At 36.8% G+C, this 20,313-nt stretch overlaps 1 protein-coding gene across 6 annotated transcripts in view; it reads left to right on the forward strand.

The window, feature by feature from the left end:
* Positions 1-20,313, forward strand: part of metro (membrane palmitoylated protein 7-like protein metro) — a 225,935-nt gene that overhangs the window by 109,800 nt on the left and 95,822 nt on the right. For all 6 annotated transcript variants that reach the window (XM_067134964.2, XM_067134966.2, XM_067134962.2 and 3 more), the window contains one exon: positions 19,357-19,475. In XM_067134964.2, the coding sequence (XP_066991065.1) occupies positions 19,357-19,475 (119 nt within the window). The remainder of the gene's footprint in view (positions 1-19,356; positions 19,476-20,313) is intronic.

Consider the following 20,313-nt stretch of genomic DNA (forward strand, 5'->3'; position numbering starts at 1 on the left):
AAGTTACGCTGTATTTTGTTTGTTGGATCTTTGTTAATTAAGGTATAGGTATTGTCTGAAAAAAAAAAGTTTCAGTTTTATTAATGTAATCTTGTTTGTTCATTATTACTATAGTGTTGCCCTTATCTGCTTTTGTGATTACTACGTTGTTATTATGGATTTTGGATTTCAGGTTTAGAATTTGTTTCGAGACGTTGTGGTTATTATTAGATGTTATCTCATTAATCAAAGTTGAGAGTTTCTTTTTTACTTCATAACGTACGTCATTTTGTTTATCAATCGCGATTTGTTTATCCATATTAGTTTCGGTTTCAGCGATGGTAGTGATAATGTCTTCTGCTTTTTTGTGATTAGGCCAGTTATGTTCGATGCCTTTATCTAATAGATTTAATTCTTGGTTAGAGAAGGCTGTATTAGATAGGTTGATTGTAGTGGAAATGTTAGTCAAATGGGAAGGGGACACCTTGTTGTTTGTATTTTGGTCAGGTGTTTTACATTTGTTTTCTTGTAGACAAAGTAATTTATGGTTTAGGGTTTTCTGTTTCTTATCTAATATGTAAGATAGTTTAAGGTCAATGTACCTTAAAAATGAACTCCATTCAAGTGGGGGTAATTTTTGAGAGATGGTCAAATGAGTCCTATATAATTGTAAATTTAATAGAGATTTCTTCTTGTATAATAGTTTAATTTCATTTTTCAACCATATGCTGTTTACTTTCTTCCGAGTGGCATTAGATTTTGATTAGGGATGACTTTTTCTTTGTAAAGATTTGAGAAATTTAGGTACCAACTCTAATTTCAAGCAATCTTTAAGAAACTTGATATCTCTAGAAATCTTGCGTATTTTAGTTCTCAGGTTCCAATATCATCAGTACAGACCAAAAATGATATTTATTATATGTAATGTCAATGCCAACCAGGCAATAGTAAAACCTAACAAGTATTTGAACCTGAGAATTAAAATAGGCAAGATTTCTAGAGATAAAAAGTTTCTTAAAGGTTGTTTGAAATTAAAGTTGGTACCTAATTTTCTCAAATCTTTACAAAGAAAAGTCATCCCTATTCAAAATCTAATACCACTCGGAAGAAAGTAAACAGCATATGGTTGAAAAATGAAATTGAACTATTATACAAGAAGAAATCTCTACTAAATTTACAATTATATAGGACTCATTTGACCATCTCTCAAAAATTACCCCCACTTGAATGGAGTTAATTTTTAAGGTACACTGACCTTAAACTATCTTACATATTAGATAAGAAACAGAAAACCCTAAACCATAAATTACTTTGTCTACAAGAAAACAAATGTAAAACACCTGACCAAAATACAAACAACAAGGTGTCCCCTTCCCATTTGACTAACATTTCCACTACAATCAACCTATCTAATACAGCCTTCTCTAACCAAGAATTAAATCTATTAGATAAAGGCATCAAACATAACTGGCCTAATCACAAAAAAGCAGAAGACATTATCACTACCATCGCTGAAACCGAAACTAATATTGATAAACAAATCGCAATTGATAAACAAAATGATGTACGTTATGAAGTAAAAAAGAAACTCTCAACCTTGATAAATGAGATAACATCTAATAATAACCACAACGTCTCAAAACAAATTCTAAACCTGAAATCCAAAATCCATAATAACAACGTAGTAATTACAAAAGCAGATAAGGGCAACACTATAGTAATAATGAACATACAAGATTACATTAATAAAACTGAAACCTTTTCTTCAGACAATACCTATACCTTAATTAACAAAGATCCAACAAACAAAATACAGCGTAACTTAAAGAACCTTCTTAAAAATTCTAATTTCATTTTAAATGATCAAAATTATCAGAAATTAACTGTAATGAACCCAAAATTACCTACAGTCAGATCATTGCCCAAAATTCATAAAAAGGATGTCCCCATTCGGCCTATAATTAATAGTATAAATAGTCCTACCTATAAAACTTCTCAATTCCTATACAAATTCCTGAAAAACCATTTCAAATTTCACAACTCCAACTCCATAAAGAACTCGATCGAACTTTGCAATTCCCTAAATAAATTCAGTCTGCAACCAAACCACGTTTTATGTTCTTTTGACATCACCAACATGTATACTAATATCCCTATCAATAATACTATTAACGTCATAAAAAACAATCTGTTGAAACATAGCACATCGAGTAAAATCAAAACTGATGAATGGTTAAAATTACTTAATTTCGTTTTAGACAACAACTACTTTACTTTTAATAAGAAAATTTATAAACAGGAAGGTCTAGCGATGGGAGACTCATTATCTGGAATACTAGCCGATATATACTTGGATAATCTCGAACATAGTAAGATTATTAATAACATTAACGGACTCTGTCTTTGGCATCGCTATGTTGACGATAACATACTATCATTTCTCAACAACTTAGATGATAATAATATTAAATTCACTAAAGAAGATGAGTTCAATAGCTCTTTGAACTTCTTAGACATTAAAATCACACGAGTATCGAACAAATTCGACTTCCAAATATACAGAAAACCCACCTTTTCTCCAACAACCATAAAAAACGATTCTTTACATCCCAACTCACATAAAAAAGCCACTTATCACAGTTCAATATATAGAGCATTAAAGATCCCTATGTCCTCTATTAATTTCAAGAAAGAATTACTATTCATTAAGGATATAGCTAAATTCAATGGATTTAACATGGATATGATTGATAAAATCATTAATAAAACCAAACAAACTAGCTACAAATTTAACTCCATTGAAACCCGTCAAACCAAAATACGCTAAATTCACTTTCACTAACCATAGTATTTATCCGATAACCAATTCATTAATGAAGCACGAAATAAAAATAGCCTACACAACAAAAAACACTAATCATAATTTATTCTTTAATCACAACTCTATTAACATCACAGACAATAGTTACTCTGGATCAGGAATATACAGATTGAATTGGTCTACATATAACTTTTCTTATGTTGACCAAACTGTCTGCAGCTTCTCCACCAGATACGCCAAGCATTACAATGCTCAAAGACACAATAAATTCTCTGCAATGGCCAACCACATGAGGGACACAGGGCATAAATTCACCACAATAGAACAAGACCTCCATATCCTCAAAAGAGTCGATAAAAGTAAACTTACGACTTATGACAGAATGTGAAAATTTATTCATTTTCCTCGACCAGCATTTTAATAAAGATAAGAGCCTAAACAACACTATTGATAAAAAAAGCCCCTTGTATGAACAGATTGTTATTCTATTATGAGAATCAACTCCCCTCACCAACATATTCTTAAAAATCTTCAAAAATCTTTAAAAATCAATTAGCGTTCCGACCTCGTTGACTGCTAATACACTCCCCTCCCTTCCCCTCACCGCTAGTACCTCTAATTCAAATGCAGCCAATAAACCCATAGCCACACCCACTGTAACATCGCTCCCTCCAATGGCCTTACACCGATACAACACGCGCAGTAATACACTCTACTCCTTCCATCCCACTAATAGCAGCCCCCCTCCAAGTACTACAAACAAGCAAATAGTTACGTCACCGCAAACAGATCCCTCTCCAACACAGACCTTCAGCTATAACACACGTAGTAAGGAGTCTACTGTTGCAAATACTTCTAACTCGTAACGTTACAAGTTATCTTCGTCATCGTCAAATGGTAAGTGTACACGATTCTACTTCAATATTTTTAAAACATCTTTTCACACAATTAACTCTACGTTTCTTGTTTCCTTTTTCAGATTCCACTATTATATGCCTTTTCAACTAGAATATCAACAAACTCACATTTTTGCAACATTTGAGCATTGCTCCAAATTTGAGATGGTCCATGGAGATCCAATTTAAAACTGTTCTTCAACTTCTATTCTACAACTTCATATCCTCAATTTCTACAACTTCACCATATACCTCTGACTTTCGTCTTTTATCTTCAAGATTATGATTAACTCCGGATCTCTCGACCAACCTTAGACTATTATTCTCTCTTCTTTATTTTGAATATATACGATTTTTTGCCATCGTCTAATTGTAACTGCCAGACAATAAACTTTATTTTTATAGCAATCTTACTGCTTGTTTTATAACAGTCTGTTGTTTTATCCATTGTACTTATTATTAATTTTGTTAATACTTCCACCATTGTAACTCATCACATTGTATATTTTTAAACGATCATTGTTATTTTTAATGTTATTTTGCTTCAAATCTCTTCAAGATTTTAAAAATTCATTTCATTATTATATGTTAATTAGACTCTTATTTTCAATCTAAGGTTAACACAATAGCTGATGATGCCTTAATACAAGGCGAAACATGTACCACTATTAGTTAACAAATCTATGTAAATCATCCAAGACTAGACTTTGTATTGATTAGGTGGTCTATTTAATAAATAACTGACTGTTATTATTCCAATTCTCACAGTCTGTCGGTACTTTGGAGTTCACTAACGTAAGTCGGTATTTACGCACAAGACAGTTAAAATTTCATTGAACAGTAGTTGGAACATGAAAAGAAGGCTCAATATTCACAATAAACACATTTTTAGAAAGTATTGTAATGTGAAATATCATTACATTTTCAACAAGGGCCATAACCATGGGTTGACAGGGCGAGTTGGCCGTGCGATTAGAGGCGCACAGCTGTGAGCTTGCAGCTGTTAGATAGTGGGTTCAAATCCCACTGTCGGCAGCCCTGAAGATGGTTTTCCGTGGTTTTGCATTTTCACACCAGGCTAATGCTGGGGCTGTACCTTAATTAAGGTCACGGCTGCTTCCTTTCAACTCATAGGTCTTTCCTATCCCATCGTCGCCATAAGACCTATCTGTGTCGGTGAGATGTAAAGCCACTAGCATAACAATGACAACAACTGTTTCTTTTACCAGGGAGATCAAATAGAAGCTACCCAACATTAAGTTTTCATCTTTACCTTATAGAATGAAAATACTTTGATGCTCTAACAACTTCCAGATGCGATACGATATCTGCAAAACATTATGAGTAATGAGGCAAATTAACAGCTGGTACTTACAAGTGCCATCAGTCAGCTTAAGCAAGACATGCAGAGAGGACTATGTACAGTACGAAGCATCCGCGATGCTTAGCAGACACGTTAGACAGCCTAACCACCAATTGACAGCATTTGACAGAGGCTACATTGTGGGACTGCACGAGGCTGGTTGGTTATATCGTGCAGTTGCCAGGCATGTGGGCCATTCAGATGTCACAGTGGCCCGATGTTGGACTCAGTGGGTACATGAGGGCACCCAATCACGTCATGCAGTTCGACCAGGAAACACCACCCTGAGAGAGGACTGTCGTACGGTGCGCCATCATTATTTATAAGCTTCATGTCTGTATTAATAGATTACACATATATGGAAAAGAAAGGATTCCACCTGATCAGTAGAATTTATTATGCTTGTAGTTCTTATGGTACCGGTTTCGGCCTAATAGGCCAAATATATGTATGGTGCGCCGAGCATTGTGGGATCACACAACTTCAGTACCTGCCATCCACAAATATGTACTGGAGATTCTACAACATCCTGTGAGTTTGTTTTACATTTTACATTCCCGCACCGTGTCTTGACGACTCGCATATGCCGGATTGGGGTCCTATTGTCCCATGCGTCAGTTGCCATTGACACCAGAACACCAACGCGTGTGTTTGGAGTGGTGCCATGCTCGGGAGGCATGGACAGAGGACGACTGGCGTCGTCATGTTCAGTGATGAGTCCCATTTCTCCATAACTTCCGATGACCAATGTGTGCGGGTTTGGCGGCGTTGAGGGCAAAGGGCAAACCCGCAGATCCTGCCCGTATTGTGCAAAGACATACAGGCGTAATCCTGGCATCATGGTGTGGGGAGCCATAGGATATACGTTTAGGTTACCTCTAATAGTGCTTCAGCAGACTTTGATGGCACAGCGATACGTTACAGACACTCTGCATCCGTACATCCTACCCTTTATGGCACAGCACCCAGGGACATTGTTCTAACAAGGTAATGCACGTCCACACACAGCACGTGTGTGTAGTTTCATTCACTGTCAACCAGTCCTTCTGAGTGCTTAACTTTTCTTGTCAGGCAGTGTACATCGCTAGCCATTGATAGCTGGCCGAAGCCAGCAAGCGAGACGTGCATTTAGTGGCAGCCGGTTGTACCTGATGCTTAATAAAAGTACTTTAACAGTTTTCTAGAAAAGATGGATCGTTGTGTTGTAGAAACACGCGGAACAGGTATTGCCAGCAAATTTTCAACGAGTTCTCGTCGATATTGTGATGGCAATCTTAAATTAATGGTTAGTAAAGAATAATTGTGCAGCCGTGAAAAAATGACATAACTAAAGCCTGTGTTCGGTGTTGACGTGAAGACAAAGATTGTCAAAAAATGTGTACTGTACAAGAAAGGCTTTCAGTGGCCCGCGACAAGGGCGCTTTAAAGAAATCAAAGATGAAATTGTGAGGTATGTGCACGAAAAATGCAAAGTCGGAAAGGCCATAACATGAGATGCAATACAAATTTGGGCTCGCGAAGAGGAATTCCATGAACTTTCAAAGACAGTATCGGATATTTCTAATGAAAATAATTAGAAAACTAGCTTGGATTTACATGATACTTGTGTGTGTTTAATTTTTCTCAAATTAGATTTGAAATTTGTTTTAAATGAAATTGTAATTTCACAAAGCACATTAAGCTTGATTAATTATTTTGAAGGAAAAAGTGGGGGTCGTCTTGGACTCGGAGAAATACGGTACTTAGCATACTGTATTTTGCAAGTGTTTCATGTGGGGCATGCAGATTATATTTGATATATTCTACACTTTCATTGTAGATGCACTTGCAGAAACAGTAACGAATTGTGACTGAGTAAATTTGACTATCATTAAATTTTTGTGAACCATGATAAATTTGAGAAACTATTGGAAGTTCTTTTCAGTATGTCATCATCATCATCATCATCATCATCATCATCATCATCATCATCATCATCAGTGTCCCACTCCAGTTGCCCGGGTGTGGTTAACAAGCCTCCTCCAGTCCTTTCTGTCCCTCCACGTTTCCTGCTCCATTACTTCCGCCACATCCAATCCAGCTTCTCTAACGTGTTTCCAAATCTGATCCATCCACCTTCTTCTCAGTCTTCCAACTGGTCTCTTTCCCTTAACTTCTCTTTCCAATTCCCTTCTTGCTACCCATTTTTTCCCATTCTTTTTACATGTCCGAACCATCTGAGTCTTACTTTCTGTATCTTCTGTACTAACATATTGAGCTCTTCTCTGATTTTAATATTTTGAATTTTATCTCTTCCTGTCTTTTTAACTGATGTTCTTAAAAATGGTATTTCTACTGCTTGGATCTTACTTGTCTCTTATTAATTACCAGTGTTTCTAGTCCTATGTTACAATTGGTATGAAATACTGTTTACATAATTTTGTTCTCTTGGGTACTTTGTCATCCCATAAAAGCTCTCTGATTTGATGATAAAAAGTTGTACCTTTACTTAGTCTGTTATTCATTTCAGGGTTGATTTCATTTCTTTCATTAATAATACTACCCAGATGTGTAAACTGTTCTACATTCCCTAACCATTTTCTGTCTATGTTCATTTGGCTTCTCTTTTTCTCTCATCCACAGGCATGACTTCAGTTTTCTTTTTACTAATTACCATTCCAACCTCCTACAGATTTTCATTCCAAATGTCCAGTCTCCTTTGTACTTCCTTTTCTCCCTTTCCCCAAATCACCACATCATCTGCAAATACCAAAGCATTCACTTCATCACTACTGCTACTCCGTTTTACACGTTTTATGATTTCATCTATCAGTATAAGAAACAATAATGGCAACAGTGCACTTCCTTGCTTGAGAATTTTTTTGTATAAAATATTTCAGAGTCACCATTCCCCACTTGTACACTGCTCATACAACATTTTTGTTACCGAGCTCGATAGCTGCAGTCGCTTAAGTGCGGCCAGTGTCCAGTATTCGGGAGATAGTAGGTTCGATCTCCACTGTCGGCAGCCCTGAAAATGGTTTTCCGTGGTTTCCCATTTTCACACCAGGCAAATGCTGGGGCTGTACCTTAATTAAGGCCACGGCCGCTTCCTTCCCACTCCTAGCCCTTTCCTGTCCCATCGTCGCCGCAAGACCTATGTGTGTCGGTGCAACATAAAACTAGCAAAAAAAAAAACAACTTTTTATCGTGTTAATTAATGATTTTGGTACATTCCTTTTCAGTAGGCATTCCCCTACATGTTTTCTCTTGACTGTATCATAAGCTTTTTCCAAATCCAAAAATACGAAGATGATTTCATATATTTCATGTGAAATAGAACAGTGTTTAAGAGTAGACAGCTAATTTAGAAAGTGATGGAACCAACTAGAGGGAAAAATATCCTGGATGTGGTGCTGGTAAAACCAGATGAGCTCTATAGAGAAACCGACGTAATAGATGGCATTAGTGATCATGAAGCTGTTTTTGTCGTAGTTAAAAATAAATGTGTTAGAAAGAAAGGTCTTAAAAGTAGGACTATTAGGCAGTACCATATGGCTGATGAAGCAGGCATGAGGCAGTTCTAAAAAGTAACTATGATCAGTGGAAAACAGTAAATAAAAATGTAAACAGCCTCTGGGATGTGTTGAAAGCAATTGTTGAGGAATGTGAAAACAGGTTTGTACCTGTAAAGGTGGTAAGGAATGGTAAGGACCCATCTTATTATAATAGAGATAAAGAGACTAAGAAGGAGGTACAGATTGGGAAGTAATAGTTAGAAATGTCTGTGGAAGTAAGGAGAAATTGAAGAAACAAGGAAATTGAATCTATCAAAGAAGGCAGCTAAGGATAACATGATGGAAAGCATAATTGGCAGTCATACAAATATTAGTGAAAAATGGAAGGGTATGTATAGGTATTTTAAGACAGAAACAGGTTCCAAGAAGGACATTTCAGGAATAATTAATGAACAAGGGGAATGTGTATGTGAGGATCTTCAAAAGGCAGAAGTATACAGTCAGCAGTATGTAAAGATTGTTGGTTACAAGGATAATGTCCAGATAGAGGAGTAGACTAATGCTAAAGAAGTATTAACATTTACATATGATAACAATGACATTTACAATAAGATACAAAAATTGAAAACTAGAAAAGCAGCTGGAATTGATAAGATTTCTGCGGATATAGTACCATATCTGAAGTACTTATTTGATTATTTTTTGGGTGAAGGAGCTATACCAAATGAATGGAGGGTTGCTATAGTAGCCTCCGTGTATAAATGAAAGGGTGATAGACATAAAGCTGAAAATTACAGGCCAGTAAGTTTGACATGGGTTGCATGTAAGCTTTGGGAAGGCATTCTTTCTGATTATATTAGATTTGTTTGCAAAATTAATCATTGGTTCGATAGAAGGCAGTTCAGTTTTAGGAAGGGTTATTCCACTGAAGCTCAACTTGCAGGATTCCAGCAAGATATAGCAACGATATAGCAGATATCTTGGATTCAGGAGATCAAATGGACTGTATTGCGATTGACCTGTCTAAAGCATTTGATAGGGTGGATCATGGGAGACTACTGGCAAAAATGAGTGCAATTGGACTAGACAAAGGAGTGACTGAATGGGTTGCTATATTTGTAGAAAATAGATCTCAGATAATTAGAGTAGGCGAAGCTTTATCTGACCCTGTAATAATTAAGAGGGGAATTCCTCAAGGCAGTATTATTGGACCTTTATGTTTTCTTATATGTATAAATATAATGAGTAAAGAAGTGGAATCAGAGGTAAGGGTTTTTGCAGATGATGTTATTCTGTATAGAGTGATAAATTAGTTACAAGGTTGTGAGCAACTGCAACATGTCGTCGATAATGTTTCGAGATGGGCATCAGGCGGTGGTATGTTGATAAACGGGGTTAAAAGTCAGGTTGTGAGTTTCACAAATAGAGGTACTCTCAGTTTTAATTACTGCGTTGATGGGTTGAAAGTTCCTTTTGGGGATTATTGTAAGTATCTAGGTGCCTTTGCTGGCAGGACCTAGTGTTTACAGTGCTCTATGTCTTCTGGTATGGGCTAGCATAATTTTGTTACTTTCATTGATCTGTCTCCATCTTGTACTTGGCTTTGACAGTATGAAAGTGACTGAGGTGTGAGCAATGCCAGTAATGCCATTCCTTCTGCAGCCAGTCCTTGCTATGAATTGTGTGAAAATGTTGCTCATAGGGTCGGTTGGTGCATGCATTTCAGTGGGCTTGGCAGACTGAAATGTAATAGCAACTTCTGGCCTGGTGAGGAAAGCAACGGGAAACTACCTCACTCCTCATTTCCCTAGTACGCCTCTTCAGTGATGCCTAGGCCATCTATGACAGCTGATGGCGGAGCTGTTGGGATCCAACCAGCCGTAGGGCTGAAGACTGAACATACATACATCTAGGTGTTAATATAAGGAAAGATGTTCATTTGGGTAATCACATAAATGGGATTGTAAATAAAGGGTACAGATCTCTGCACATGGTTATGAGGGTGTTTAAGGGTTGTAGTAAGGATGTAAAGGAGAGGGCATATAAGTCTCTGGTAAGACCCCAACGAGAGTATGGTTTCAGTGTATGGGACCATCACCAGGATTACCTGATTCAAGAACTGGAAAAAATCCAAATAAAAGCAGCTCGATTTGTTCTGGGTGATTTTCGACAAAAAAGTAGCGTTACAAAAATGTTGCAAAGTTTGGGCTGGGAAGAATTGGGAGAAAGAAAACGAGCTGCTCGACCATGTGGTATGTAATACCAATATAAATGGTCTGTTATTGGACATTATAAATTTTCCAGCTAACTCATTCCTGGTTGCCAGTGTTTCGCCCCCGTGTGCTAGGCTGGGCTCATCAGTTGGTACCTAGCACACCTACCAAGATGCTGGCCACTGCATACTGTGAAGGTCCTATTGGAATCAACATCTATATCATAAGTTGTATGTTCCGAGCTGTCAACGGAGAGATGGCGTGGAATGAAGATAAAGTTGGAATTCAAGAGGACAAATTGGGGCAAATATTCATTTATAGGAAGGGGAGGTAGTGGCAGGTATCAAGTGTCAGGCCAGTTTTTTGTCAGAGAAATCGAAGGGGAGTTGTTTTGTTTCTGCATGAAGACCACGATAGCAGCTCATTACTGTGAAATGATATTTATCCTTTTCGTCATGTATAAATCTCTTGCAGGTTCCTGACGTGAAGAAATCATAATATATTAACTCATTTGCTGTTATCATTCCAATTCCCATATTTTCACTGGTGTAAATTGTCAAAGAAATGCACTGAGTAGTAAATGAGATACATTTCCTCATAAGACACTGCGATATGAAAGTATGTATTAGGGAGTGTTTATAGCATTGAAATGACTGAATAATGACATTTACATTTACATTTATGTGCTCTGAAATTGTAATAATTGTTTATTTTTCTACATTTTATTGCTTTTTCTCAATAAATGTGCGAGGATGTCAATTTTTAAAACTTAAGACTTTTCTCTCTGCGAGTTTAGACTTGCTCTCCTAGATCCTTTCATGCTCTGAATGGCGCAGAGACCTCATGCCTACCCAATCCTAGTACTCATTAGGGCACAATAAAAGAAAACATAAAGGTCCAATAATACTGCTTTGGGGAATTCCCCTCTTAATGACAACAGGATCGGAAAATGCTTCACATACTCTAATTCTTTGAGAGCTTTTTCCTAGAAATTTAGCCACATGTTCGGTTTTTCTTTTATGTAGTCCAGTACCTCTCATTTTCATCAGTAGTCCCGCCTGTCAAAAGCATTGGATAGTTCAGTATCAATGCAGACCATTTGACCTCCTGTATGCAAAATATCTGTTATATCTTGCTGGAATCCAAGTTGACCAGCCTTTAATTATCCACTTTATGTTTATCACCCCTTCTTTTGTATACAGGGGCTACTATAGCAACTCTCCATTCATTTGGTATAGCTCCTTGGGAACCCTCAAGGATCAATTACTGAATTGTTCTTGGTTCACAACCAATCTCTTCTCAAATCTTCTACGATCTTGACCTTAAATCGTTGCCTGGATTTCAATTTAGTTTGATCCTTGATATATTCCTCATACAGAATACAGGAATTCAAGGCCATTCTGGTTATGATGTTGAATGCTACCTTCTTCCAATATCTAACCCTGTTCATCTAGGTAGACATACATCATCATGTCGGAAGTATCAATGCCCCTCATATATTTATTGTAACTGTGGATCATTTCAAGTTTAGTCACATGTTTACTTGCAATTCCTCTATCTATTTCTACTTCCCTAGCATTTACTGTTGCCTTACTGAAGAGAAAATTGACAGGTGCCCCTTGTAATTTGTTTTATCTGTGGGCACTGGCCATATTACACCCAGAATGTTTCCCCTACTGAGAATTTCTTTTGAAAATTCTTGGGTAGGAATTTTCTATTTCTTCTGACTGGGCCAGTTACGTATGTATCTCACTTGTTTAGGTCTCTTACAAGTAGGACTGGCATGAAAAAATTGTCAACAAAAATTTAAAAATCTTTTTGTAAATAATTACCCAATTCCAACATTTTCAATACCACAATAGGCCGATTGCAAAAACGTTTTTTTAGACGATGTTTACGGTTAAATGATGTTTGAGTATGGCTGCTGCATTGTAAAATCATTATTTAACACTTACACACTGTCTAAAACTGATGTTCAACCGGCTATGTTTAAACACTGCCGGGAATGTTTATCCTCAAATTTTAAGAGTGAATCACAATCAGAGGTTGTGTCCCATGAAACGTATGACACAAGTCACAGGCTGGTAATTGTCAACTTGACTACAATTCTTGACAACCAATATAGTTTATTATATTTGGGATAATTACCTGGAATTATAGGTCACTTCGACTACATCCATATCAGAATAACTTGTCCCAATCAGCAGAGGGTTGTCAGTTACATCAACCGGAAGGGATTCAGTTATTGCATTTACTGCCAAATAAGCACATTTAATAGCGACAGTAAAAAGTAGAAAGTGGGTTGTTTTTTCTTGCGGATAATCGCGCTAATTCAGGTAAGTTCTCAACAACTATGAGATAGGAAAAGGCAGAGACAGGGAAGGAAGAGCTTTGACCATAATAACAGCCCCCGTATTTGCCTGATGTAAAATAGGGAAACTACGGAAAATAGTCCTCGGGTCTGTCGATGTGTTTCGAACGTATGATCTCTAGAATGCAAGCTACATCTTGAAATCTCTCTATTAAATATAAATATAAATAATAATGACTAATGGAATTTGGGAGCCATAAATATACAAATAAATAATTCTTAAACTTTGCCGGCTGTTGAAACTCATCTTCAGGGTCGTTGCTTTGTGACAAGGAGATCTGAATCACTTGATACCTAAAAAATTAATATTGGAAAAGGAGTCCATCTGGTAATTTCCCCCACCCATAGAAATTACAGAATATATATTAATCTCATACAATATACTTAGTCAATTAAACCTGTATTTACCTAGAAATCCGAGCAGAGCTCGTCGTGATACACCCTTGAACATATATAACAAAATAAAGAGAATATTGATATAAATAATAAATGTCTTAATTTATGAAATAACTCTCTCTCAATAACTGGTACTCAGTTTATTCCGCAACGCAAAATATTCACACGCAGTCATGACTCATTTTTCAAGAATGGACTCCACTTTGCTGATGGCGTTGGTATAGTTTGAAAAGGCCCAACACGTTACCTTACGTAGACTCTCCGTAGAATTATATATGGCTAACATTCATAACCATAGAATGTTGTTACACTCCAGCATCTTTCTCCCTGGTTCCTTCAACAGCAGATCTCGAACTCCCAACATGGCATGGGACATCTTCCCACAACTCGTACAAAACACCTCTCCGATTACCACCAGTATCACATCTGCACACTGCAAGCTGCAACTTCCAACTCTCGACGCGTGCTTGTACCACACTAGCCCAAGCCAACACAACAGCATCTTAAAATAGCCCAGTTCCTGGAATTTTCCACCTCAGCTCCGTCAACACGTAAACCCCCGCTCGGAGACTCGTCACGTACACAACCGGGAGATAAACTGAGTGATCGAAACACACTAGTCCCAAATAAAATATAGAGAGTATCCATAATAACGAGAGTTCCAGAAAGAGTTACTAAGCCGCGACGGCTAAATACACACATAAATGAAATATACACATGAATAAATAATAATAATAATAATAATAATAATAATAATATCTGACCGAGGTTTGTCAGGTTACAATCTACATGGACCGTACATCTCAGTCGGTTACACAGTAATATAGTTTCATCTTCCCTTTGCAGAAGTTATTTAGATTACACTCACCGTAAGAACACTATAAACAAAGCTACACTTCCTCGTACGGCGGAGTGTCGCTTTAGTGTTATGAGATATTATTTCCACCAAAAGCTATGTTCTTATCTGTGGACAAGTCATGCTAATGCCTATTGCTGCTTAGCCATATTTGAGTAATGTGTAGGAAGACGACAGCTGACTGAGGTATGACGCACGCACCGACAAATTTCATTGGTTGCAACAAACAGAGTTGCATGGAAGACACAGTAGAAGTCTGCTATAATGGTATATAACAAGAACCACGTTATAACAACAGTTGTTTTCAGTCCCTTCGAAATTACCATATTAAACTGTGTATTATCCTTCGGTTACAGCGAGAGCCCTATCACTGATGCATCAGTTATTACGAGCGATTAAGCGTGCACGATTTTTTCCGTTACCGATATTGGGAAGTTCGGACTGGGTATCAGCAGCAAACGAGGAGAGAGACTTCTTGATTTCTGTGATCAGTAAAATATGATTGTGACACACGTTGTTTGATGTATCATTACGGAGGAGATATACCTGGAAAGCCCTGGGTGACACTGCTCGTTATCAGAATGATTATATCCTTGTCAAGAGAAAGTATCACGATAAAGTTAAAACAAGCCATAGCTACCCTGAAGCAGAGATTGATAGTGATCATTGCCTAGTCATGGCCAAATGCAATATCCAACTGAAAAAGAACTGACATCAAAAAACAAAACCTCTAGAAGTTACCAAACTAAAGGGCAACAACAATAAAGAGATTTTCACTCACAAATGAATGAATTGGCTGAAGACTTGAAGAACAGAAATGGGAAAATATTAAGGAAGGTTTGGTAAATATAGTTCATGAAATGCTGGGAACAAGAATCTTGGAACCAAGGAAACCGTGGATTTCAAGAGAAATATTGGATCTGATAGTAAAGAGAAACCAGCATAGGAGGGAGAATACCACAAGAAGTCAGGAACAATATAGACTTGTTAAAAATCACATTACAACCGTTTGTAGAAAAGGAAAGGAGGAATGGATGGCGGAGATAACTAAGAACATAGGAAACTATATCGCTGGAGCAAAAACTGACAGAGCTCATCGACACATCAGAGCCTTAAACGAGAAACCGAAAGTGAAAAGTTCTATAATAAAGGATAAAAATGGGAATATCGTAATAGATGCGGATGAAGTCAGCCTGCGGTGGAAAGAATACCTTGAAGAACTGTATGATGGGAATGTATCTAATAAAACATGGTACTGTATATTGAGCTGGAAAATTATATAGAAGATAAGGGCCCTGTTATCACAAGAAGAGAGATTTAATCAGACATGAGAGTATAAGTGACAATAAAGCCTGCAGTAGTCCAGATAACATACCAGGAGAACTACTAAGGATTATGGGTGAGAAAATGAAAGACCTATTTTATGATGTAATCTGCAGATGCTATGATAGTGACAAAATTCCTGAAGGCTTCATCAAAAGCAGAGCAGTTATGATACCAAGGGAAGGAAGTAGTTTAGAATTCTCTGAACACAGAACCATAACACTGCTCTTTCATGCGTCCAAAATATTATTGTCAATAATAAAAGCCAGGATAAATAATAAACTTGATTTCCAAATTGATCCAGACCAGTTTGGTTTCAGGAAATGGATGGGAACAAGAGAAGCAATTTTGGCTCTAAGGACAATATTAGAAAGAAGAATGGAGATGAATAGGAGCACATATATATAACATTTGTAGATATTGAAAAGGCTTTTGATATTGTAAATTGGGACCAACTCTTCAAAATTATTAAATCTTTGGGATTAGACTGGAAAGATAGGAGGCTGATACAATTTTGTGAAGATCATACTACAATAGTAGACATCAAAGGAAGCAGCCAGGATGTAAATATCAGGGAGTAAGACAGGGTTGCCCACTATCACCGTACCTCTTTAATGTATTCATCGGAGAAAGCTATAAAGAAGTTCAAGACCAACACAAAAGGAATTAAAATAAGTGGACAACCAATCTTGGTATTTGATTTGCAGATGATATTGCAAATGGTTGCAGATTCAGAAAAGGAATTATCCAAGATGCTGAATATACTGTCATCAAATTTATTAGATTTATACTTAAACATTAATGTGAAGAAAACAAAAATTTTAGTTGTAAGTAAACGTCCTGAGCAAAATCACACCAACATCAGGCTGGCTAACAAAGTAGTGGAACAAGTCACCAGTTTCCCTTACCTCAGAAATCTAATCACAAATGATAACCATTGCAGCAAAGAGATAAGAAGAAGAATAGCGCTTGCCAAACAAGCATTTAGCAACAAAAGAAATCTTCTGACCAATACACATCTAGATATTGAGATTAGGAAAAGTTTTGTGATGTCCTTTGTGTTGAGCGTACTCTTATATGGATGTGAATCTTGGACAATTCAAGAACAGGATAGGAAACGGCTTGAAGCATTTGAGATGTGGGTCTGGAGGCGAATGCTAAAAGTCAGTTGGATTGAAAAAAGAACCAACGAAAGTATCCTGCGAGAAATACAGGAGAAGAAACAGCTGATGATAACAATACATAGAAGAGCAGCTAAATTCAAAATGAAAGAGGGTACGGTAACGTGTTTTCATAAAAAATGCGTAAATAACGTGGTGGATAGCAGTTGTTAACTTGTTAGAAATAAAGGCTGAAGTAAATGATAGCTTACTTTTATGTTACATACTGAAATGATGTAAGAATGTAATACACTTCAAAGATATGGCAAAGTACAGCACTGATTTCAGAGGATAGTTTGTATTTTCTTGTGTCTAGCTAAATTTCGGAAAAGCTGTTCCCTTGTAAATTTTTATCGAGGAGGTTATCATTTCTCTACGTGTGCTTGAAATATGCTTTCATGATATATATGCGGTTAGGTTTGGTGACTGTTTGAAGAAGAAAACTGGTACGTTTGCCACAGAGGCCTCTGGAGTGATACTATAACTTTTTCAAAATAAAATTTAACGTGCCCTTTCAAGTAGTATTGTATTTAAAAAAATAACACACAAGTAAGCTGGAGTGTGGATATCATCTGCGAAAAGCCAAGTTTTGAACAAACTGTATGCCATTTCATACTGATTTTAACGTGTATGGTGTTTTCCCCGACTTTTACAAAAACTCGGATATAACGACAATCCGTTATACCAAGTAAACTTTTCGCCGTTCTGAATTCTCACTATAACGGACTTCTACTGTACTTCTATTTCCAGTTTTGAACCAATATTGAAACTTTAAATAAACGATGTCTTAGATAAATACTGGCTGAACATTGTTTATCCAATGGAAGGTCGTACTCAGTGGCGTACATTGAGGGCCACCAAGCCCAAACCTCAAATGAGAAAGATTAAAATATAAAGCACATTATAATGTAAGCATCTGATGAATTGTTCTATTTACAAAACTTGAAATCAACGAGAAAAATTTTGCACGTATTTCTGAGAGCAAGGCATCGGATACTGATATTGTAGTCCAAGCACTGCGTCCCTCTCCCCTCACCTCACCTCACGCGGCTTGCTACTGTATGTACGATAGGTATGGGGACCGGGGAGATAGGTGTGTTAGGCTTCGCTCCGTTAGATCGCCACTGCTAATGAACAACCGTGCTTTACTCATCGCATATAATTCCTTACCTCATACTTCTGACTTAATTATATAGATAATAGAGTGCTGGTATATCACTCCCGTTTACTTCTACATCCTTGTAGAAAACGCTGCAGGGCTGCTATTATAGGAGTAATATAGTTTTTATTATTTGTTGGTAGATCTGCTAAAATGAAATGCAATCTTTCAGGTGTAGTGTTCTCTTTTGTTGGTTGGAATAGAACCCGTGATCATGGGTCGGACAAACTGCTCAAACTGTACAACTAAAACTGACCTGAAGGAACAAGGAAATAGAGTACACTGGCAGAAATACCTCACTAATGATGTCACACTGTGAACTCACTTCCCTGGTGAACTGATAAAAGCTTAGCCCTCGTCTGAAGGTCACCCAAGAATAGCTTAGCTCTCACCTTCTGTTAAGACACAAAGGTGAGGGATGTACAAAGCTATGTACTCAGCTCAAAACTGAGTGCAGAAACTTTCGAAGATGAACCTTCACGTAAACCTTCAAGTACGTCATGATAGAGGAACTGGTTGGTTGATGATATGAAACGTGGATTCATATTTAAAAATAACAAATAAGAAAAATAATTTAAAATGACAAAATAATTACACAAAAAGCAAAAAATGACCTAAAAATCAAATACTTAAAAAAATGACAAAATGACTTAACAAATACGCATTTCTGTAATCTGGGGGCCATGAACATGATTTGTATATAACATAGCTACTTCTGTGACGCATCAATTAAAAGATGACATGTCATTGAAATCTGGGCCCTGGTAATAACTCATCTTCAGTTACAATATAATTTTTTATAAATTAGTTTTAAGGCCTAATTAAGTACAAATAACTTATAAAGATTAAAGTCAGGATCCTGAACTAACCTCGAGTATTATGGCTGATGATGCCTGGTAGATGGGCGAAACATGTACCAAATATAGAATTTAAAACAAGGATGAAGTCCTAATTATAAATGTATTTTATGTATCAAATAGGTGAGCTTACAAATAAACACTTGTATTTTAACATTTATATTGAATTTCAATACTGGCTCAAATATGAGAATGTTTACTTGTAAGCGTAATTTGAGTTACAGAAACACATTTTACATCTGGGCTTCAAATATCGTTTGAGGTATGGGAAAATTCAAGTAATAGAACCTCGAGTTACGGGAACCATAAATCCCTTCGAGATATCAGAAATTTGAGTTATATATGTTGGGAGTTATAGAAGTTTGACTTTACTATTATTTCAAAAAGAAGGAAATATTAGAATTTGAATATCTCATGTATTTAATTGGGAGTTCTGTATTTTATAAACTGTATTTATTTTGAAAGGTGGCAAGCTCGACGAGAAGGTGATCGCAACATGCGAGCTGGCTTGATTCCTAGTCGTGCCTTGCAGGAACGTAGAATACTCCATGAGAGGACCCAAGAAGAGAAGACTGGTGATGAAGGTAAGCAAGTTTATACCATAAATTTAATAAATGTTCTCAAACTTTTGCTTTGGGGTGCATTAATGAGTGTGTGTACCTTTACATGTCCTACTTGAATAAACACTGCTGCTGATTTTATAAATCGCAACATATTTTGTTCAATTTACTAACAACTTTTTATATTTTGTCCAGTGTTGTGTAGTACATTGCATGCCACTGTGTGAGAAAGGGGTACATGATGATCTACGAATGCTAGTTTTTGGCAAGATGGAATATTTCAGGGAAAGGAAATATGAAGCTCGTCCTTTTTGTTATATCTTACAGTTTTGATGTTTGAAATGAAGAAATATGTGTGTACTGTTTTTTGTTGAAGTAGGAACTATATTTCCATAGACTGCCTTCATATTGTAACGGTTGGCACTATTAGCTGCCGTCCTTGGTGGCCTGGGCTTGATTCCCAGTACTGCCAGAGATTTAAGAATGGCAGGAAGGCTTGTATGTGGTACATGCAGCTCATCTCCATTGGAAGTGTGCCTGAAAAGAGCTGTACAGCCCTGGGATGAGGACACGAGTTTTACTTTTTAACATTTTTCCATAATAAACAAGGAACATGGTAAAACCACAGAAGAAGAAATGGGACTGAGTGGGGCAAAATATGCATTAGGAAGGAAAATAAACATATATATTGTAATAAATATATACAGTATCATCATAATAATCACGAATTGGAATACTCATTTCTGGGCGGCCAGACCAAAGAAAGACAGGTCAGGAAGTAAATACTCAGGTACATGCTGTATTCATTCTTAATCGCTTAACTTTTCTCAGTTATGTTTCGGAAGTGTATGTCTATAACAGT

The sequence above is a fragment of the Anabrus simplex genome, chromosome 1 (genome assembly GCF_040414725.1).
Source record: "Anabrus simplex isolate iqAnaSimp1 chromosome 1, ASM4041472v1, whole genome shotgun sequence".
In the NCBI taxonomy this organism is placed as follows: Eukaryota; Metazoa; Arthropoda; class Insecta; order Orthoptera; family Tettigoniidae; genus Anabrus; species Anabrus simplex.